This window comes from Theobroma cacao, chromosome 5 (assembly GCF_053813885.1).
Source record: "Theobroma cacao isolate CCN51 chromosome 5, ASM5381388v1, whole genome shotgun sequence".
NCBI classification, from domain to species: Eukaryota; Viridiplantae; Streptophyta; class Magnoliopsida; order Malvales; family Malvaceae; genus Theobroma; species Theobroma cacao.
The window spans coordinates 547,593-570,494 of NC_142643.1; the positions used below are offsets into that span (position 1 = coordinate 547,593).

The 22,902-nt window shown below is 36.4% G+C and overlaps 3 protein-coding genes and 2 long non-coding RNA genes across 5 annotated transcripts; 2 read left to right on the forward strand and 3 right to left on the reverse strand.

Annotated features, from left to right (window-relative positions):
- Window positions 1-443: 443 nt before the first annotated feature.
- LOC18597499 (receptor-like protein 7) lies at window positions 444-3,985 on the reverse strand. Its single transcript, XM_007026570.3, has one exon. It carries the CDS (start codon window positions 3,754-3,756, stop codon window positions 562-564), a length of 3,195 nt encoding a protein of 1,064 aa, XP_007026632.3. The 5' UTR covers window positions 3,757-3,985; the 3' UTR covers window positions 444-561.
- A 982-nt stretch (window positions 3,986-4,967) lies between these two features.
- Window positions 4,968-5,464, forward strand: LOC108662230 (uncharacterized). Its single transcript, XR_001928040.2, has 2 exons — window positions 4,968-5,081; window positions 5,178-5,464. It is a non-coding gene; the product is annotated as an uncharacterized LOC108662230 (long non-coding RNA).
- Window positions 5,465-6,853: 1,389 nt separating this feature from the next.
- Window positions 6,854-12,520, forward strand: APTX (APRATAXIN-like protein). The gene is made up of 7 exons (XM_018121352.2): window positions 6,854-7,034; window positions 7,140-7,276; window positions 7,494-8,419; window positions 8,933-9,820; window positions 10,351-10,858; window positions 10,947-11,117; window positions 11,794-12,520. Exons 1-7 carry the CDS (start codon window positions 6,998-7,000, stop codon window positions 12,127-12,129), a joined length of 3,003 nt encoding a protein of 1,000 aa, XP_017976841.2. The 5' UTR covers window positions 6,854-6,997; the 3' UTR covers window positions 12,130-12,520.
- A 589-nt stretch (window positions 12,521-13,109) lies between these two features.
- Window positions 13,110-15,839, reverse strand: LOC18597501 (pyruvate decarboxylase 2). The gene is made up of 6 exons (XM_018121353.2): window positions 15,145-15,839; window positions 14,866-15,029; window positions 14,118-14,768; window positions 13,866-13,983; window positions 13,551-13,739; window positions 13,110-13,470 (listed from the first exon to the last, which is right to left on the reverse strand). The coding sequence occupies exons 1-6, from the start codon at window positions 15,667-15,669 to the stop codon at window positions 13,300-13,302; spliced, it is 1,818 nt and encodes a 605-aa protein (XP_017976842.1). The 5' UTR covers window positions 15,670-15,839; the 3' UTR covers window positions 13,110-13,299.
- A 5,245-nt stretch (window positions 15,840-21,084) lies between these two features.
- Window positions 21,085-21,950, reverse strand: LOC148762315 (uncharacterized). Its single transcript, XR_016026344.1, has 2 exons — window positions 21,232-21,950; window positions 21,085-21,144 (listed from the first exon to the last, which is right to left on the reverse strand). It is a non-coding gene; the product is annotated as an uncharacterized LOC148762315 (long non-coding RNA).
- Window positions 21,951-22,902: the final 952 nt, after the last annotated feature.

Sequence of the window (22,902 nt, forward strand, 5' to 3'; positions counted from 1 at the left end):
TAAGACTTTTACATACTAGGAGGGACACATCACTCAACTAAAATGAATTCTTAATTTCTTACAGTAATTTCATAGAAAGCTAATTTCCACAGAGATCATGGGAGCTGACCTGATCGTTCTACTTCATGTTATGATAGTTCTAGGGTTAAAATAGGATGAACTCAGATTTTACTATAGCAACTCATATCTAAATGCATGCAATTCTGGCAAGTTGCTTGCTGGAATAAATACCATATAAAAACACATTGATATTAGGGCATGACGTTGCTTTTATCATGTCAGGAAAGATGCATCGTGCATTTCTTACACTGAAACAAGCAGAGTCGCGGAATGTAAAATTTTTTGCTCAGTAATAATTTGATCATGAGGGGTGTAATATGCCGAAATTAGGACAGTATTTGGGAAAAGTAATACCAGTTACTGAGTAATGCAAAATTTCCAAGTATAGACAAATACTATTTCATTTCCCCTTACGGTTGATACAAAAACCAAAAGCAGGAAAATACAACAAAGGAACTAGCTAAAATCTTCTCACTGATTCCCTTTACCTTTCCATTATTGCTAGAGCCTCCTCCTCTGACTCCGGTGAGCTCTCCTTCCATGATTTTTGTTTTTGAGAACCAGTCGAGGGAGAAGCCTGAAAAGAGCACGGTCAATGTGCTTATAATACCATATCCTCCATCTCTTCCAAAAGATAAGCGGTGCAATGACAATGCCTAAACCAAAGAAAAACCCTGTTTCAATACTTATAAAATTCCAGTCGATATGGCTCCCAGTCCAAGAATTTGAAGGGCTATCTTCAATAGCTGCTGGGGATTGACATTGAACTTCTAAAGGAGGTCCACATAATCCCGCATTCTTTTCAAACGAAGCATTTGGAAACGACTGAAGCTGAGTACCGGTTGGGATTCCTCCCACCAACTTATTGTTCGAGACATTGAGGAATGATAGGAAATTTAAGTTTGCTAGCTGCGGAGGAATCTGACCAATTAGGTGGTTGCTTGAGAGGTCCAAGGATTCCAGCTGATGCAACTTTCCTAGAGATGGAGGGATTGCCCCTGTGAGAGCATTTTGTGACAAGTTGAGAAAATAGAGGGCTTTGAATTCTCCGATCACATCTGGTATTGGCCCTTCAAATTTGTTGCATGAAAAGTCAATGGAGGTGAAAAGAGTTAGGATCTTTACCAGATCGACCGTTAGACCTTTAATGGTAACTGTTACACCGTCCAGATAATACAATCCACTCCCTTGTAGAAACTCAAATTGAAGGCGTTTAACATTTAATTGGGCTTCATCTTCATCAACCATCATTGCCTCCCATGTTGTTAACAATTTCTCTGGTAGTCTTCCATTAAAACTATTGTGAGCAATGTCTATAATTTGAAGCTTTGACCCGGTGCCCGTATTTACTGGACAACCAATTTCCCCATGAAATTCATTTGATCTCAAAACCAGAACCCGCAAACTGGATATGTTATTCAAACGGCAAGGGTAGGAATCATTGATATGATTGTTACCAAGGTCTAACACCTCCAGCTCTTTACACCTAACGAGGGATCTTGGAATCTTCCCTTGAAGCTCATTGCTATTGACATTTAGTGTTTGTATGGAACAATGACTTGGAAATGCATCAGGAATATTGCCATCGAGACTGTTGCCCCCAAGATTCAGTACCCCTAGAGATACTTCCCTTGCAATTAAACAATTTGGTATTCTACCACTCAGATTGTTGTTGGACAAGTCAAGAACTTGCAGGTAAACAGCATCACATATTGAATCAGGAATGAAACCTGTAAGGCCATTGCTTGAGAGAGAAAAGAAAATAGTGTATGACAGGTTGCTACCAATGTTAGGTGGTAAAGTAGAAGTAAAATTATTTCTTGAATAATCCAGATAGCTTGCAGATGTAGGCAGAGTTGGGATATTACCACTGAGATTGTTAGAATGCAGGTCAAGGACATTGAGAAGAGGCATTTGATAAGGTTTTTGCAGACCCACAAGCCGATTAAATGAAAGGTTCAGATGCTGGAGAAAGCCATCGGCAACATTCCAAATCCAATTTGGTACTTCACCTGAAATTTGGTTGTCTGAAAGATCCAGATAGGTTAGTCTTGATTGGTTCTTTAAATCAGGAAACACTTTCAGTCTGCAAGAAGCCAGTTCTAGTCTACTAAATTTGGGGAAGGATGAAAAGGTAGAATAGCTGCCAGTTGCATCGACAGACAGCTTGTTATGTGAAAGGTCAAGATGTGTGAGGTTGACAAGCTTCTGAATGTCTCCTAGCCATATAGTGCCATTAAACTTGTTGGAAGAAAGCGACAGGACATGAAGTCCCCTGAGTTCAAAAACAGACATGGGTATAGGCCCTTGCAGTTGGTTGCCACTGAGATCAAGAATATCCAATAAAGATTGTCTCACATTTGGAAAGTTAAGAACTGTGCCATCAAATTGATTGTTGGAAAGCATAACCGTCTTCAGTAACGGGAGTGCAAAAAGATAGGACGGAATATTCCCATGAAGTGCATTGTGACTTAAATCAATATAAGTAAGATTTTGAAGGCCTTCCCAGTCATATGATTGGATCTCACCAGTCAGTTTATTGTGAGAGAGGTCTATAGAGGCAAGATTTTTGGACATGTTAAATGGTGGAATTTGACCAGTGAAGCTATTGAATGACAAGTCCAAATAAACAAGCTGTTGGAGATTTGGGAATGAATACAGAATTGCTCCACTGAAATTGCAATTGGAAAGGTCTAATCTTGTCAAGTTCACAAGGTTGCCTATGGACTGTGGTAATGACCCAGAAAAATTTGTTCCGCTAAGCAGTAGGATCCGAAGAGAACCATTATAAGGGAATTCTTGCAAGGATCCCTGAAGTTTTTCATTTTCGTGTATGTCAAGAGACTGTAGCGTCCTTACCTGGAGAATCTCTTTTGGAAATATTCCATGCAAGCCACACGAACTGAGCCGCAAGGAAGTCAAATTTGAAAGCTTAGCAAGGAATGTTGGAACCGTAGCAGACAAATTGTTCTTATCCAAATGAATAACAGAGAGATTCTTCAAGTTTTGAAGGTGAGGTTCAATTGGTCCAGAAAGATAACAGTTGGACATGCTCAACACCTGCAATTTACTTAATGAAGCAGATATGGGCTGGCACCACTCTTTGCCCTGCGCTGATATGTTCACGCCATCAAGGTGAAGTTCTTCTAGCTTACTCAGATTTTGAACAAGCATTCGTAGATTTGGGTTTTCAAGCTTCAATTGAACGTCTCCAGGGAAGTTTAGAGTAGATAAATCAAGAGTAACCAACCTTGTCATTCGTGAAATCGCCACAGGTATTTGACCTTTGAAGCCAGCATTTGACAAATTTAGGTAACTCAAATTGGCAAGCTCATCAAACGTGGAAGGAATAGTGGAGTTGAAGCTGTTATATGCCAAATTGAGACTCTGGAGATTGTGAAGACTGAAGAGGCTGCTTGAGTTGTCAATCACACCGGAAATTGATTCATTGCTCAAGTTTAGGGCGATAACCCGACCACCTGCATCGCAGCTGACACCATCCCAAGAACAGCAGTCCGTGCTTTGATTCCACTTCACCAGCTTCACAGATAAAGTAGAATTGAGACCATTTTTCAATCCGAGCAGCAACTCTTGCTGATCGCTTTGACATTGGCCAGAAACCGAAACTGCGTTAATGCTAAAGAAAATTGCTACAAATGAAATGAAGAAGAGCCATGAAACGAGTGAAATCCTCATTTTGTGAGGAGGATGAAAGACACTGGCCCTGCTGGAGAGTTACATATTGCTGAACTATCAAGTTGGACGTAACATATGTTCACAATAAAAAGGGAGGAAGAAAGCTGCATGGTAGAAGAAAATGCTGCCGTGTAGACGGAAACGGTAGACCAAAGAAAGTCGAAGGCAAAGCAGCAGTCTCTTACCAAGGAAAATTTACGGTTGTTGTCGAGTAGAGCGTAATGGACACGGCACGACTTGCATAGTCGCACTGCAGGAAGACTCAAAACAGTGGATGGACATTGGAGAAGAAAATTGCAAACTCGTCAAGTTGACGTCCATATCAAAAGCACCATTGACTGTATTAAATTATCTATATATCAAAAGTGTCATTATTTATTAATTATTAGTTTCTCTTTATTATTAAGTTAAACATATATTTAATTGACTACTATTAACTTTATTAATTTTAAGTTAAATATTTAAATCTCACTAATTTTACAAAACTATCAAACTTTTAATTTTGTTTTGCTGTTGGTTTCCAGTTGTCATGTGAGCGTGGAAATTTCGATATAGTCAGTCAAGTGACAAGTCTGTGACATGAATGCTCGCAGCAATTGCTTCCTTCTTCTCCTTTCTTTCTTTGCTCATTAATGCTAAGAAATTATTAGTGTTAGGTTGGGAGTCCATATCAAATGTACTATTGGCTTTTGTTAAATTATCAATATCAGAAGTGTCATGACTTTGGTTTTTCTTCACTATTTAAAAAAAAAAATTTGATTCTTACTATTTACGATTAAAAATTATACATTAATCATTAAATTAAATACTTCATTGAATATTATCAACTTTGCTTAATCTAAGTTAGACATTCAAATTTAAGAAATGCTTTTGATTGCCTTGTATCAAAATGCTTCACATGCTTTATTTAGATGCAACAAAATTAGTGATTATATATATCAAGTGCAATATCAGTAAAATTCATATATATATATATATATATATAATTCTTACTTTTTAAAAATAAATACTGTTTGTATTCTGATTTATTTTTGTTGAGAGTATAACATTTTTTTAACAATTTGAGAATATAAAATATTATGCTAAAGAAATTATTTTTATTAATTCATTTGGGCCAGTTACAAAACAACTGGTTTAATTTCTGGCCCAACTAATCCATCATTGTTGAAATTGGATCTGGGTCGGGTCAGATCAGGCCCTAGGGTTTATCTATAAATGTGTAAAAGGGCAGACTCTCCCTTGCCGCCTCTGTCTCAGCCGGTGTTTCTTGAGCAACCAAGGAATAGGAGACTGCTTTTCGTCATTCCATCACCATGAGAGCCAAGGTAATTTCTAAAGAAAAATGCATCACGCTGAATGTTTAACTTCACTATTAGGTTTTGATTGTTGTTTCATTTGTATGATTTTTGTTTTTTAAACAGTGGAAGAAGAAGCGCATGAGAAGATTGAAGAGAAAGCGCAGAAAGATGAGGCAGAGATCCAAGTAGACAGGAGCAATCTCTCCCGTCCTACGGGTTTCAGTGTCAGTGCAGTTTAGGGTCTAGTCATCCTGTCAGTTTTATTTCAGTTTTGAAGCTTTCTTTCTTTCTTTCTTTCTTTCTTTGTATTTGGGTCTTTCAAGTTGGTCTTAATCTGGCAGTGAGTGTTTCAGTTTTTTCAATTGTTGAGAACAGTTTGATCGATTCAATGAAATGGGTGTTTATTATTATTTTTGTTTTATTATGATGATTTATTTTGATTGGGAATGTTGTTGCATGGCAAATGCACGGAAATGGCTCCATGAAGCATTTCTCTGCCTGCCTCTGCTCTCTCTTTTTTGCGGGTAACTGGACAGGAATATAATGATGAATACGGAACTTGAATTCAGATTGTGAGCCAGAGTTTGAATTATGTTTTGTTCTGATTAATTCATTTTCATTGGGAGTGTTGATGAATTGCAAATGCATGGAGAATGTTTATGAATTCCAAATGCATTGGTATGACTCAATGGAGCATTTCACTCTGCCTCTGCTCTCATCGTTCTTGCGGGTAAACTAGACTGGAATGCGGAATAAATTCAGGTTCTTATCAGATGATATGAGAATTAAGGAAACATCAAATTCTTTGCTGTTGCCAGTGGATTATGAATAAGGACATCGATTCAGATTGTGAAACAGAGTTAGAATATTTTTGTTTTGTTCTGATTAATCCATTTTGATTTGGAAAGTTGATGAATTGCAAATGCGTGGAAATGGCTCCGTGGAGCATATCTTTGTTTGCCTCTGCTCTCTCATTCTTACAAGTAACTAGACAGCAATGTTTAGTAGATTCAGATTCTTATCAGATGATATGAGAATTAAGAAACATCAAATTCTATGCTGTTGCCTGTGGCTCTATGAATAAGGATCGATTATTTTTGTTTGTTCTGATTAATTCATTTTGATTGGCAATGTTGATGCATACCAGATGCATTGAAATGGCTCCATGGAGCATTTCGCTGTCTACCTCTGCGCGCTCATTCTTGTGGGCAACCGGACAGGAGATGTAATCATGAATAAGGACTTAATTCAGATTGTAAGCAGAGTTCGACATTCACATTCATCAAAAACACTTCATTACCTTGCATCCAGGAGCTTTGATTAATTTATTCTTGATCACATTTCTTGTTTTTGCCAAGAAAAAGGATTCCAGCTCTTTAATAATATCCAAATCCTGTCAGGACAGCTACTCCAGGAAGAAGAAAAATCAGAATATCAGGTCTAGTTCTTCTGTTCTTGGGGATATGTATATATTTGTAAAATCCCACAACCAGACAAATTTTAATCAGTCCAGGAGAGTAAGCTTCAAATAACACGTAATTACAATTGCATGGTTATAAAGACAAGATTTTACAGTTTGAAATTTACCCAAGTGGTAAATTTTAACGAACTGGAGACCTAAGGGAGCTGAAGAACCAAAATTTGAAAATTTTTTAAAAAGAATAATAAAATATCTTAATCAAATTATAAATATAATAATAAATATGTAAAGTACAATAGTAAATATGGATGTGGTAACCAAATAAAAGTAAAAATCCATTTCCCTGTAACCAAACAGATTCGCGAGGGAAGCCAGCGGTGAAATCATAATAATAAGGGAACCTTCTAACGAAACTAATCTTCCTTGTAACTAAACTAGCACTGGAAGCTTGCAAGAGAGCCTATCTCTTGAACATAAGCAAACAGTTAATTGCATAGAATTGCCGGAAAAAAGCCGATCAACAATGGAAATGGACATCGATGGCGCCTGTAAACCCAAAGGTACCAACTTTGTTCCCGTCCTATCATTTGTTCTGAGATTGCATCATCATACAAATTACTGAACTTTATTTTCTGCTTCTATGTTTTTTTTTTTGGTTCAAAAAGAGAAAGAAGGTGAAGAAGAGAAGGAAAAGGGGAAGCCAATCGTGGCAATGTTGGTGGGCGCACCAGGAAGTGGCAAGTCCACTTTTTGCGACAACGTCATGCGAGCTTCTTCACGTCCCTGGGTTCGCATCTGCCAGGTTTCTCTCTTTCTCTGCTTAATTGTCCATCGTTTCTGGAAATGGGGTGTTGTAAAATTATGATTTTGATACGATGTTATGGTTCCTTTTTCATTTACTATTGTAAATGTGATGTCTTGAATCCTGATACTTGAAATTATAAGGTTAATGAACTAGTGCTGCTAGCAAAGTGGGCTGTGTTAAATGTTATTAAGATTCTATTTGCTTCTTCTTGCAGGATACAATCAATAACGGCAAGGCTGGGACAAAGCTGCAGTGCTTAAATAGTGCAGCTGCTTCACTCAAGGGGGGCAAGAGTGTGTTCATTGATAGATGCAACTTAGATAAAGAGCAGCGCCTGGATTTTGTGAAGCTTGGTGGTCCGCAAGTAGAGGTGCATGCTGTGGTGCTTGACCTCCCTGCCAAGCTTTGTATATCTCGCATAGTTAAACGTACTGGGCATGAGGGAAATCTTCAAGGTGGAAAAGCTGCAGCAGTTGTGAATAGGATGTTGCAAAACAAAGAATTGCCCAATTTGAGTGAAGGGTTCTCTCGAATCACATTTTGCCAGAATGAGGCCGATGTTCAAGCTGCTGTTAACACCTACACTGCACTCGGCTCTTTGGACATCCTTCCACATGGTTGTTTTGGTCAGAAGAATCCTAATGCCAAAACTCAACTTAGCATATTGAAGTTCTTAAAGAGACCGCATGAAACAAATAGTCAGGATTCTGAGCCTTCTCAACTTAGTAAGGGTAAGGGTCCCTGCAGCAAATCACAAGAAACTGTTTCATCGTTGTCAGGTGCAGCTAGTCAGAAGATAAAGGTCAGTGAAGACCCGGTGGCAGGTTTTATTAGTCAGCATGATGATGATTTTCCTACTTTGGCATTTCCGTCTATTTCTACAGCAGATTTCCAATTCAACCTTGAGAAAGCGTCTAACATTATTGTTGAGAAAGTAGAGGAATTCATTGATAAACTTGGTAATGCCAGGCTTGTTTTAGTGGACTTGACTCATGGATCAAAGATTTTGTCCTCGGTTAGGGCTAAAGCCGGAGAAAAGAACATTGACTCCAAAAGGTTCTTCACATTTGTAGGAGATATAACTCAATTGTATTCAAAGGGAGGTTTGCGCTGCAATGTAATAGCTAATGCTGCCAACTGGTAAGCTCTTTATATATATAATTGATCTGCCTGACATCCAATGGCTGAGTAAATAAGATGATTGTAACTTTTAGGTGGAGGAACTTCGCTAGTAGCTATGTTTCATCTTTTTGAGTTCTTCAGATTTGCTGGTATAGGAACCCATGTGTAGGTAATCACTAAGACCTTATCCTCCAGGATGGAAAATGTCTATGAAGAAAGATCAGTTTCTTGTTTTAAACATTTTGTCTATGTTGTAAGGTGTCTAACTTGATCTTAAACCATCAAAAACCTACCGGCATGTTTATTCTGTCTTCCATGAAATATTATTATTCTTTCTTTCTCAGGATCTCACAACTAGTTAGATCTAATATGCATAGTTCTGAAAGTTTTTCTGTCAACTGTGAGGATGCAGTATATCTTGCCTGCTTTGTAATAACACTACTCTTTGAAAACAAACATGATATTTCTCACAGAAAATAAACATGATACTTCTTTTTTTATAAATGCCAACTAAAAATTCATTCTGTTCAGGCGCCTGAAACCTGGAGGCGGTGGGGTAAATGCTGCAATTTTCAATGCTGGTGGTCCTGCTCTAGAGGCTGCAACCACGGATCGGGCTAAATCTCTTCTCCCAGGGAATGCCTTGGTTGTTCCTCTTCCTTCAATTTCTCCTCTGTATAGCAAGGAAGGGGTGACCCATGTGATCCATGTGCTTGGACCAAATATGAACCCACATAGACCAAATTGTCTCGACAATGACTATACCAAAGGCTGCAAAGTTCTTCGAGATGCTTACTCATCACTGTTTGAAGGATTTTTATCTATTGCTAAGACCCAAGTGAAGTTCCCCAGTAGAAGCAGTCAAAGTATTCAGTTAGAGCTTTCAATATCAGAAGATAAAACTGAGAATATTCTTAGAAATCATTTTTCACATAGTGATCAAGAGATTAAAGAATATGGCAACTATGAATCTGACAGAAGTAAGAAATGCAAGGAATCTGAAAATGAAGTTGTTGTTGTCATGGGCAAAGAACAAGAAATGGTTTTATCATTGTCAGGTGCAGCTAGTGAGAAGATAAAAGTAATTGAAGAGCCAGCGGCAAGTTCTATTAGTCAGCGTGGTTTTGATGTTCCCACTCTGGCATTTCCATCAATATCTACAGCAGATTTCAAATTTAACCTTGAGAAGGCGTCTAATATTATTGTTGAGAAAATAGAGGAATTCATGGATAGGCTTGGTAATGCCAGGCTTGTTTTAGTGGATTTGACTCATCGATCAGAGATTTTGTCCTTGGTAAGGGCTAAAGCTGCACAAAAGAACATTGACTCCAAAAGATTCTTCACATTTGTAGGAGATATAACTCGACTTAATTCAGAGGGAGGTTTGCACTGCAATGTAATAGCTAATGCTGCCAACTGGTACGCCTTTTGTATATATAACTTATATCTGTGACATCCAATGACTGGGTAAATAGTATGCTTGAAATTAATTGGTGGTGAAATCTGCTAGTAGCTTTTTTTTTTTTTTTAAATTCTTTGAATTTTGCTGGTATAGGAATCCACATATGGGAAACTCCTGAGACTTAGTCCTTAAGAGTGGTTTATGTCTATGCAGAAAGATCAGTTTCTGGTTTTAATCCATGAGTTTAATGAAATGTAACGTCTTTTTTTTATACAGTGTCTTGTTAGATGTATAATTTGATCTTAAACAGTTAAAAACCTTCTGGCTGGTTCACTCTGTCTGACATGAAAGATGATAATATTCTTGCCCTTTCGGGATCTCAGAACTAGTTAAAATAACATGCATAACTCTGAAAGTAATCCACTGTGATGATAAAATATGTCATACCTGCTTGATAATACCAATATTCTCTGAAAGTAAACATGATGCTTCCACTCGTGCATACATTTCTTTTTATGAATGTGTACTGAAAGATCATCCTGTTCAGGCGCCTGAAACCTGGAGGTGGAGGTGTGAATGCTGCAATCTTCAATGCCGGTGGTTCAGGTTTAGAGGCTGCGACCAAGAATCAGGCTATGTCTCTTCTTCCAGGGACTGCTGTGGTTGTACCCCTTCCTTCAATTTCTCCCTTGTCTATTAGGGAAGGGATGACCCATGTAATACATGTTCTTGGACCAAATATGAACCCAGAGAGACCAAATTGCCTTGATGATGACTATATCAAAGGCTGCAAAATTCTTCAAGACGCTTACTCATCACTCTTTGAAGGGTTTTTATCTATAGCTAAGACCCAAGTGAAGTTTCCCAAGAGAAGCAGTAAAAGTATTCTGTCAGAGCCTTCAGTACCAGAAGATAAGATTATCGGAACTATGACTAAAACCTGGGCCCCTTGGGTTCAATCTCTATATAACATTGCAATGCAGCCTGAGAAGTATAAGGATGAAGTGCTGGAGGCATCAGATGATGTTGTTGTATTGAATGATAAGTATCCAAAGGTAAATACATGCTGCCTTCTTCAATCCTCTCTTCTCTCTGGATAATTTTCAATAAATAAAGAAATGGATTTCCTTTCCCTTTTTGCAGGCAAAACAGCATCTTTTGGTGTTGGCAAGATTTGAAGGTCTTGATTGCTTGGCAGATGCACGTAAAGAGCACCTTCAGTTGTTAACGACAATGCATGCTATGGGTTTGAAGTGGGCTGAGAAATTCTTGCATGAAGATGCAGCATTGGTCTTCCGCCTTGGATATCACTCGGTTTGCTAAACATTGTTCCTTCTTCTGATTTTGGTTTTGTTTACGTAGTTTTAGTTCTGATAAACTTAAATGCAACTCTCAGTGCAAGACTGAAATTCAGTCTTGGAAATTGCAAGCTGGTAATTAGGGTTTTTTTGAGCTTAGGCAATATATCCTTGCCTTGAACATATTTAGCAGGAAAAGAACCTTATTTTTGTGTGCTGCCTAATGCAGACTTAAGATTTGAATGAATCAAGAAGTTGGTGGAGTACCAAACAATGGAATCTTCTGTTAGATTCACTTTTATGCAACATCCAGTTACTGTAGCCAGGAATAGCGATATGATGCATCCATGCAGATGCAGAGGTTCGGAAAGGCCAAAAGAACATAGGTCTTACATTGTAGTCTTCTAGATGTGAACAAAGAGATAATATTATGGCCTAATATATTTATGGATGAAGTATTAAGTACTGAAAGCTAAAGTATTTTAGGGACAAGTGTAAAACATACATGAAAAAGTTTTAAGAATAGGGTGCAATGGTTGTGCGTGTAGGAGAATCTGGCATGCTATACATCTTGTTTGCAATCAACCAGTGGGTCTTTGTCCTTGTATATTTCATCTTTCAATCTTCAATGGTTAGTGAATATCGGAAGACGCCATTTGAAAATATGGTTTCTTTCCTGTCTCCTCCTGCAGGTCCCTTCAATGCGACAACTGCACCTGCATGTTATTAGCCAAGATTTTGACTCCAAACATCTCAAGAATAAGAAGCATTGGAACTCTTTCAATGCCGCCTTTTTCCGTGATTCTTTAGATGTGATTGAGGAAGTTAGTAATCATGGAAAAGCAACGTTACAAGATGATAACAGACTGATGTCAATGGAGTTGCGTTGCCACAGGTGTAGAAGTGCACACCCTAACATGCCCAGACTAAAATCTCATATCAGCAACTGCCAAGCTCCTTTCCCTGCTGCCCTACAGGAAAATGGCCGTCTAGTGCTTGCGCAAAGTAACTCTGGCTGTGACCCCTAGGTGTTTGTAGACCATTTTCCTCAGAATTTTGCTGTATATAGAATGAAAACCAATGGCTAAAAGTATCAAATCTTGCACACTTTTTAGACCCAGAAATGAAATGCCGGTGACTAATGCCTCTCTATGTCTAGTTATGAAGAACAAGTGGAGATGGGAAGCCCCAAAAAAGGTTCTCTCTTACTCATTCATGCTAGCATCATTAGATGTATGTAATGTTAATGGTGATAACGGCAATGACATGAATGTCTTATGTTTTGGGTAATTGAAGTGATTCCAGGGTGGTATAATAGACAAATTTAAAAGGCTTGGACACCTTGGATGAAGCGAGGGAAATCATGTTTGACTTTAATTCCATAGAGACCCAAAAGCGGGGACTGATTATTATTTGTAATTACTTTCTTTACTGTTTAAACCAAAATGACTTGACTCCAACGAGTTGGGAGTTTCCACAGGTATGGTAAACTATAGCTGGACTAAATATTTGTTCTCTTCTTTAAATGGAAGCTCAGATACTAGGATATGGTCAAAACCAGGACACAAGTTTGCACAATTTTCATGGAAAATTTACAAAACAGAAATGCTGTAAAAGTCAAGGTCTAAGGACACCATTTCCATTTTTCCTTCTTTGAGAAAAGTAAAAGTCAAGGTCTTAGAACACCATTTCCATTTCTCCTCCTTTGAGAAAACTTGGTATAGATTCTTTTGATTGAGAGCAACATCGGAAGTCTGAATAAGAGAGGCCAGATTTCATTTTTATTATTATATTCATAGGACCCGGAGCTTTTTAATCTTTGGATATGATCCATATAATCAGTTTTGCTTAATCCCCAACGTTATAAAGCTTTCAAAAATATTCTCAGAAAAGAACAAAAATGAATTGCAGCATCATCAGGACTTTCGAAAGGCTACATGTTCCTTTGGCCCTTCAGTCTGTATCATGTCAATGGGTCCCTTCTTTACGCATCAACGATCACGAGAAATGAAACCAAAACATTCATTACTTAGAAACGAAATCCAAAGTGAATGTACATAAAATATCCGCAAGCACTCCACAGATCAAAACAAATTGTTGAAAAAGATAGATTTAACTCTGCATCCATGAACTTGTGCTAGTAATTCTTATGTACTTTAAAAAGGGTTTGAAGCAAATAACATCCAGCATCCAAGAGTTCACTGAGGATTTGGGGGACGGCTGTTAGCAGCGGAGACCCTGGAGCCCCATTCCAACAGTTCTTTGCTAGTATCATCCTTGTGAACTATCACCTCAATGAAACATAAGCAGTCCTTCTTGGCTCCTGTTGCCATCTCAATAGCTTCAATGAGCTCTTCCTCGCAAAAGACCTAAAGACAATAACAAGTTTCGTCAGGGAATTGATCTGATACGATTTGAGCAAATTTACCCAAACGTTGAATTAACTAACCTTGGTTGTCCAGCAGTTGCCTTCACCATTGTGAATTGCATCGACCAAGGCGGTGTAGTTCCAGTTCTTGATCACATTGTATGGTCCATCATGAATCTCAACTTCAATGGTGTATCCACCATTGTTTATCAGGAAGATTATGGTATTTTGTCCACATCGCAGCATTGTTGATACATCTTGTGCGGTAACCTAGTGAATCAATCACCAAGAACATTACAAACACGTGAATGATTTTGATAGTGCATTGGTTTTATATGGCATTCATTTCCCGACCAAAATTATCATAACTACAGGGCAAAAAATGACTGCAGGTACCTGGAAACTACCATCGCCAATGCAAGCAATGACACGTTTCTCTGGAACAGCCTGTGCATACCCAAGAGTGGCACCAACTGACCACCCAATCGATCCATACTGCATTTGGAATTCATACCTGCCAAAAAAGATTCACAATTCAATGCCAAATTCAAAAATCACACTTTTTTTTTCTCCTTTTCGGGTTTTGAATCATAATCTAAGTTGGGAATCAACATAAACTAAAACAAAAGTTTGTTCCCTAATACTCACCCACATCCCCTAGGCAACTTCAGTTTCTGGCAGTTAAACCAAGAATCTCCTGTTTCAGCAATCACTGCAGTATCACTAGAGAGCAAATTCTGTATATGTTGAAACAGAACATTAACCCTCAAGGGCTCTCTAGGTGATGCCTTCAAAGGATGCCCCTCAGGAACAAAAATCCTGTGGTAATTCTCATAAGCAGTATTATTGTGCTTGACCCTCTTGGCAAGAGCTCTAAGGAAATCTTTCATCAAAACACATCCAAACGCAGGCCCATTAGCAATCACCACCCGATCAGGCTGCACAATAATTGCCTTCTCTTTCTTAAGAAGCAGAGAGTAGCCAACAGAGCTATAGTCATTGAAAATCGGTCCAGCAAACAAGTAAGCATCAGCAGATTCAACGATCTCAGCACAAAAAGCAGTGCTAACAGCACCCCAATAAGTCCCAATGAAATGAGGATGTTGCTCAGGGATCAGTCCTTTAGCTGATGGCATCACCGCCAAAGCATAACCGCTAGCATCAGCCAACTCAACAAAGGCCTCGCATGCCTTCGCAACACGCAGCTTTGGTCCACCTACTAAAACAGGTTTCACCGCCTTGTTCAAGAACTCTGCTGTTGCCTCTACGGCCGCCTCTAAACCCATCTTATTACTCAATCTACACACATTTCCAAAAGAACAAAACATTAACTTGACGTAAAAATCAATCACTAAGTAATCTCTAGCTTGAAAAGATAAAAAAAAAAAATACTTACTTTGGAGAGAGTGAGAACGGAACAGGCTCGCTGCTAAAAGTAGGGTGAGGAATTGCAGCCAAGTTGCAGCTGATGCTGATATAAACAGGCTTGCTTTCTTTCAAAGCAGTTGAAACTGCAGTATCGATCAATTCATGAGCATCCTCCAAGTTATTCACAACAGCCTAGTAAAAACCAAAGACCCCATATTAATCATCTTCCTAATCAAACGAAAACAGCAGAAAAAATATAAAAAAAAAAAAAAAACAGGGGAGGGGGAAATCAAAGAGAGAACATTACCTGATAGCAAGTAACAGTCTGGAAACATCTAAGCTCTTGGCTAAAATCAGGTAACCCAATAGTGTGATGAAGAACCCTGTTAGTTCCATAATCATTGGAGTTCGGTCCGCCCACAATGCAAATAAGAGGCAGATTCTCACTATAAGCACCAGCGATCGCGTTCAAAACGCTGAGCCCACCGACGGTAAACGTCACAACGCAAGCACCAACGCCACGTGACCTGGCATAACCATCAGCGGCGTATCCAGCGTTAAGTTCATTACAGCAGCCGATCAGGTTAAGCTCCGGCTCAGCTATCAAATGGTCAAGCAGAGTCAAGTTAAAATCCCCCGGAACAGAGAAAACATCGGTCACACCAACCTGAACGAGCCGTCTAGCCAAGTGGCGACCCAGAGTGGCTTCACAGGAGTTGATGACGGTGGGGGACACGGAGCCCTGAATGGTAGCAACAGTGCCGTTGGGTGGACTCCCAACGTCGGTGGAACTCGGTTTACACACATCGAGTGAACCAATCTTAGTATCCATTCTAAAGAACAAATTTTTCACCGCTTTGGCGATCAAGAACAAAGCTAGCGGAGGTAAATGTAGAGAGAAAGTCAGAAAAAGCTTGATGATTTCTTTTTCAATGGAATTGGAAAATTTGTTTCTATGTGGAAGTGGAAAATAAAGAAGAGGAATTTATAACAATGTGAGCGAGTGGAAAATGATTACCGGGGGCGGTTATGCGTAGAGATGATGTTTAAGACGACAGCGGTTTGTTTTCTGTGGATTCTTCTTTCCCTCGTACCCAAATTGTTTTTTTAACTTTTTGGGAAGAAACTAGAAAGAATGTCGGGCAAGGAGTGTGCTAGACACGCGCTTGTTTAATTAAAATAATCCAGTAATTAATTTGCCTAATTAAGATTGACTAACCTATTAGCTAAACAAAAGACTATATCTTCTTTTTAGGCATAGCAGGGAAAGTTGTTAATCAAAAAGATAGATTAATGTTCTATCATTTTTTTACTCAAAAGGTAAATACTTTTTTAAAATGTAAAAATCCCTCGAGATTAGTGACAATGTACAAAAAATTAATTTAATATGTTGCAAAAATTAATCGAATCGATTGAGAATAAAGGCTCCACTCGAATAACCAGTTCATAATTGAATTAATCAAATTTTTTATATCATATGTTTCTATTATAATTTATAAATGGTTTATTTTCAAATATATAAAATTTTACATATTTTAATATAAATTACATTTAAATCAAAATGTTTAACTTTCACAAAATCAAAAAAAAAAATTAAAAAATAATATTAATTATAATCTATTACATGAAAAGATTAAATTAAAAATAACGTCGATGAAGGCTTAGATTTGTATGTGCATGGCCAAGCGTCGCAGCGCCACGGTGGTCCATGTTGAAACATTCGTGGCGCTAAAGGAGAGTGAGTCAATCAAAGCGTCAACTGTCAAACACGTAGCGAGTTTGCTCGCTGAGTTGTGTCATTGTTTTTGACCGCTTTAGCACTTTGTTTTTTTCGGAAGTAAATTAATTATAATTCTTTTTAGGGTAATAATTACTACATTTTTTTTGTAATTTTAATGTTTAAAAAATTAATTTTTTTTAATTTTTATCTAATAAAATTATCAAAATAATTTTAATTGAAATTAATTTATTTTTTTACATTTTAAAAAATATTTTTATAATTTTATTATTTAAAATGAACACCCTAATTTCTAGGAAAATATTTCAGCATGTGCTTTTGGTGGAAGAATCCAACTTAAATAGCAAAAGCAGAAGCACTACTTCTTTTACCAAACCTTTGCATTATTGTGTCCGATTGAAAAAACCAGGAGCAAAACAAGAATCTGTTTCACTTGAACAGTGCCGTCCACCGGTTTTGGAAACCATTTGAAAAAGCTTTCTTCTTCAGTCAAAGGAAATTTGGTATCATCAACTCTTAACAGGATTTTACAGCCAAATGTCTTAAAAGGGGAACTGATTGTAATCTCATTTTCTTTTAAATTTATTTATTTATTTTTATTCAATATATCGATCAAAATCTAGCTTAATGTAGTAAATGGCTAAAGGCATAAGCAATGAGATCAGAGTGCGCAAAAGAATAGAGAAAAATCCAGATTCACACCTTTTACAAGCACCGATTAAGGTCTAATATATTAAATGAGTTATAAAGGTATGTCTATAAATAGTACTCTATTTGTTTAAATTATAATAAATTATATTGATTGTATGGACACCCTTCTAGATTTATTTTTTTTACGAAATAAAAAGTCAAAAAAAATTAAATTACCTATTAAATAAACAAATTTTGCATGCACTAGTGGGAGTCTATGATTTTTTTTTAATTAACATTTTGAGGATATCTTTTTAATTGATCTTCTAGAGATAATTCTTGTTTTTATAAAAAAATTGAGTTATTGATTTTTGTTAATACAATTATTAAATAAAATTAAAAGTTTGACTTTTTACTTAATATTTTTCAAAAAAATTGACTTATGACTAGAATTTAAATGTGAAAACGAACGTAAAGATTCTCCGGCTAGAGTTTAGCTTAGCTTTTAAACGAGAAAGAAAAAGCATGAAGATTTTCAAAGCTATATGACTCAGTGATGATTCACCAAGGAAAAAACAAGCAAAATGGGTACGACGGAAGAGCATGTGGAGTATCTTAGCAGCACGTGGCCATCGTAGAACGCTGTCTTTAGCGGCGAGAAGGACGAGCACATGCGGTGATTAGAAACGAGCGGTAGCCAATGGGACGAAGACCGAATCACGTGGCCCCATTACCAGCCAAAGCTGCTTCCGTTAGAAATACTTGAAGAGCTTTCAGTCAAAAAAAGGAAAAGCAACTTTGTTTTGGCATTTGCATTATGATTTCATAACTTGGCCTTTCTGTCAGCATTTCATATACTTCCAAAACAATAAGGTCAAATTCTTTCGCATTTGATTTCTTTTATTTTCTTTCTACATTAAGAAAACTTCAATCACGTCATTTATTAATACCGCAATCATCTCTCTCTCGTACACGTAATGTTAGAATAAATATTCATTTTAAAAATTCAATAAAATATTAAAATAAATTTATTTTTTTGTGAAATTTTGTTATTAACTTATTTCACGAGATAAATTCTTAATTCTTCAAATGATGATATTTGGTAGATTAATGAATTTGATATAAACGAAAAATAGAACAACCATTCTGGCATTTGAGAAAGGAAATCTGGCCTGGCATGGCACGTAAAGCGTGGCAGCACATTTGCCGCGGATCAAGCATGGAGTGAGCCATTTGATATAAACCAGAAATAGAACAACCATTCTGGCATTTGAGAAAGGAAATCTGTTCTGGCATGGCACGTAAAGCGTGGCAGCACATTTGCCGCGGATCAAGAATGGAAGAAGCCACTAGAAAGCCATAGGTTTCTGAAACAATGATCAATTTGGCGGGTGAGTGGCTTGCAGTCCATAGCATAAGCTGTAAAGTTTTCTGCTTTAGGTATGCGATCCCGTGACAATCAAGAGGCAAGGGCAAGGCAAAAGTAATCACGTTGTTGGAACTGGATTTCCCTAATTGAAATCTACAGGAATTTGTCCATATTTGAGGCTGTAAATTGTCTGAAAACATGCATCAATATCTGTACTGGTGGTGCTTAAACGTATGGTATTTAAAACAGTTCTCATAATAGTAATAATTACCAACACACATGCCCCAAAGATAAATACCAACTACTGTGTCAGGTTTTGACTTTATGAAAAAAAAACTTGCAAGGACAAGTGCAGCAGAAACTGCCCTGAATTGGCAAACAGCAAATGCTGTAGTTCACAACTCAGTCTTTCAAGTAAACAGACTCCAAAGTCACACAAATCCAGCAAAGAGTCGACACAATTGAAAAAGAAGGTGAACCAAAACACTAAAACCGCCAATGGTATTGGTTTTTGTTCTCTATCGGCAACACTATCTTAGGTGAGTGCAATAGCAGCGACACTAGAATTAGAAACGGAATCAGAACCCTTAGATTTGAGTTCCTCACGACAGTATTACAATGTTAGTTGGTTATAGAAACAAAGCCGATTATATCATAAAATCACCGAAGTCTTTATTTTAGGTCTCAATTTTTTATAAATCTATAATTTTATAATAATATAATTAATTATATTGAAAATATATAATAACTTAAATTATTAATAAAAAATTTACATATTTTCTCATTTTTAAATTAAGTACTTAATAAAAATGTATTTTCTCTTACTTCTAGTGAGGCAGTCCAATAATTCACCGATCACTCATCCCCTATGATTGGACAATAACGTATCTTGATCTCTTTATATTCATTTTCATATTAATAAATTATTTTTATATGGCTCTAGTAGTTACGTATATGACATTCGGTATATTCAATGATTTCGATATGCATTATCTGAATCTAATTTGTAACTATTGTTAATGTTTGTTCAGATATAAATAAGTTATTGGCTCACTTGCGTGTAAATGTTCACTAAAGCGTCATACGAACTATCGCATACGTAAGCGAGAGAGTGTAGTTCATGACATTATTTCATATCCAATTAAAAATATGTAAAATTCAAGATAATTAATAAAATAATATATTTTCTCACTTTTCTAATTATGTACCTAATAAATTTTAATTTTTTATTACCTCCCAATTCCTATAATGTTATTAATTTTCAATTATTTTTTTTATTTCTAACTAATTCTCTTATTTCTAATCAATTAACAGTCATATGTATTAGACGATCCTCAATAGCTATTTTTTATATAAAAAACTTTTTTTTCAATTTATTTATCCACTTTTAAATTATTTTTTTCTCATTTTCTTTTTAATTTCAATTTCTTCTAAAGAATACACAGGAAGTTTGTTATGTGAAATATCTTTATAAAGCCACGAGCTTTATTTGTTTTTTATAATAAATATTCAACAATTAGGTATCATTATTTTAATCTTTGTAGATTTTTTTTTATTTTAATTTAGAGTTTATATTATATTGTTATATTATCTCTACTTTATGTAATAATTGATTTATTGAATTAGAAATTTGATTGTCGATTTTATATTAGTCATTTTAAAAACATAAGATAATTATAATAGGCAAATCTTTTTGTTATTTCATAACTGAAATTTAAATATGTCAAATCGTGAATATTAATTTGATTATTCAAAGCTATAATAATAATAATAATAATAATAGTAATAATAATAATTGAAAGTTTAATAAAATCTAAAAAAGAACACTTGATAAATTTTTTACAAGTAGCAAAAATAATGAATCAAAAATTAATATAGATTTTATGTTATATTATTATATTATCTCCACTTTATGTAATAATTGATTTATTGAATTAGAAATTTTGATAATTGATTTTATATTAGTCATTTTAAAAATATAAGATAATTATAATGGTTAAATCTTTTTGATACTTCATAATTGACATTTGAATATGTCAAATCATAAATATGAATTTGATTATTCAAAGCTAAAAAAATTAATAAGAATTGAAAGTTTAACACAATTTAAAAAAGAACACTTGATAAATTTTTTACAAGTAATAAAAATAATAAATTATAAATTATTTTTTTAATTAAAGGAAAGGGAATTCGAATCTTATTGGCTTTTTAAGTAAAAGACCATGCACTAATCAATAAACCAAATATTCAAATGTAATGAATCAGAAATTATTAATAAATGTCTCTTAAATGAAAAAGTTAATAAAATTTTAATAAAAAAAGCCTCATTGCCAAAACGAGAAATATTCTTAAGTTGGACTGTTGAACTCACATAATTCATGCAGAAATGCTTATCTTATGTACTTGGGAACTAATAAACCATGTGCTAGGCACTGCAAACTGCAGATTGGACATGGCAGCATTGTCGGTACAGAGGATCTATGATCAGTGAAAGTTGAGACATTGAAACATAAACAAATCAAGCCACTGCTTATCTTAAGCAAATCATATCCATTGTTTGAGACCTGACACTAGACAAAAACTTTGAAGTGTCACTTGTATGATCAAAGACTTTATCATCTAGTACTATACAGTCAAAGATAAAATTACTCACTAACTCAGTAACAAAAATGTTAAATGTCACATGGGGTCTGGGATTTTCCAGCCCAGATACATGCAATGCTCTTGTAAGCTCCCTTTTCATGATGCAGATGCTCCTCAAACTCAGAACGTTTAGGGTGGAAGAAGAACACCACTCAAGGTGGCATGTGAGACTGGAGCCAAGGTGTTTGTATTGTTTCTGTTGTTTAGATGATTAGGAATTCTAATGATGCTATCACTCTCCACTATGTACATGGTATTCGGAAACCAGAACCTGAGTTCATAACTATATATTGACTGGTTTATTTGAGAACAGGCTTCTGTCTTGTCCTGGTAAATTGCACATCTCCATTAAGAACAGAGCCTATGAAGATCTCTGCTTCTTCCATGGTCATGTCACCCATATATGCTGCAAACTTCCTCTTCCGAGGTTTGTATGCCACCACAATGTTGTCTGATGATTCGAATCCAGATTTATCAAATGCACTTAAAAATGATGGCTGCTTGGTAGCATCTAGGAGGATATAAGATATGGAATCCCTAGAACCTGAGGCCACACTCTGATTCTGTCTCCTCGATAGTGATTTCTGAGAAACCTGAAAGTACAAATCATGCCACAAGTAAAATAAATGAATTCATATATAAAAGTAGGGTCATTTGACAATTGAGTATGCAATCCCCATCCCAAACTTTCAACATGGTGATAATGGTTGCATCGACATAATTTACCAACAAACTTGGTTAAACGAGACTCCAGCTTCTCCCCAGCTCTGGATGATCAAATACACCTAAAATACAGAGAGGAGTTTTATCCCCACAAAGAGCAGCAAAGTTTGATGCCGTCAACAAAGGCAACTACCCCTCGATTATTTTCTCAATTACATATGCGATCTCTCTCATCAAGAGCTCAAGCTCACCCTCAACGCTTTCACCAAAACCTTTCATCACAATTTTCTTTTAAATCAAATAAATTCTTGATAAATCTACAACAATTCGTTTCATGGAATTTCAGAAATGCACAGCACTTGCAAAAAAAAAAAAGACGACTCATGAATCATAACATGTGAAAAATCGAAGTCAAGAAGGAGCTTCAAATTACAGCAGCAATTAGAAGGGGAATGGAAGTTCTTGACCTTGCAAGGATCAATGGTTTTGGCTTCTACGTATATAAGCAGTAGCGTTGATAAAAGCACAAATGACAATGCATGATGTGGGTTTGAAGTGGGCTGAGAAGTTACTTGCATGGAGATGCATCATTGGTCTTCCGCCTCGGATATCACTCGGCATGCTAAACACTGTTCCTTCTTCTGATTTTGATTTTGTTTACATAGTTTTAGGTCCGATGAAACTTAAATTCAACTCTCAGTGCATGACTGAAATTCAATCTTGGAAATTGCAAGCTGGTAGTCGGGGTGTTTTTTGAGCTTAGGCAATTTATCCTTGCCTTGAACATATTTAGCAGGAAAAGAACCTTAGTTTTATGTGCCACCTGATGTGGCCAGGAATTGAGGAAGCTCGTAATCATGGAAACGCAACATTACAAGATGATAACAGACTGATGTCAGTGGAGTTGTGTTGCCACATGCACAGGTGTAGAAGTGCACACCCTGACATGCCCAGACTAAAATCTCTTATCAGCAACTGCCAAGCTCCTTTCCCTTCTATCAGACAGCCAAGAACTGAATAAA

Excerpts from the sequence above, each read along its gene's own strand:
- APTX (XM_018121352.2), top strand. The coding sequence starts at position 6,998 with ATGGAAATGGACATCGATGGCGCCTGTAAACCCAAAG. Across the intron at positions 7,277-7,493 it reads CCTGGGTTCGCATCTGCCAG|GATACAATCAATAACGGCAA; the intron begins GTTTCTCTCTTT and ends TTCTTCTTGCAG. Across the intron at positions 8,420-8,932 it reads ATAGCTAATGCTGCCAACTG|GCGCCTGAAACCTGGAGGCG; the intron begins GTAAGCTCTTTA and ends CATTCTGTTCAG.
- LOC18597499 (XM_007026570.3), bottom strand. The coding sequence starts at position 3,756 with ATGAGGATTTCACTCGTTTCATGGCTCTTCTTCATTTCATTTGTAGCA.
- LOC18597501 (XM_018121353.2), bottom strand. The coding sequence starts at position 15,669 with ATGGATACTAAGATTGGTTCACTCGATGTGTGTAAACCGAGTTCCACC. Across the intron at positions 14,769-14,865 it reads CCGTTCTCACTCTCTCCAAA|ATTGAGTAATAAGATGGGTT; the intron begins GTAAGTATTTTT and ends AAATGTGTGTAG. Across the intron at positions 13,984-14,117 it reads AAGTTGCCTAGGGGATGTGG|GTATGAATTCCAAATGCAGT; the intron begins GTGAGTATTAGG and ends CTTTTTTGGCAG.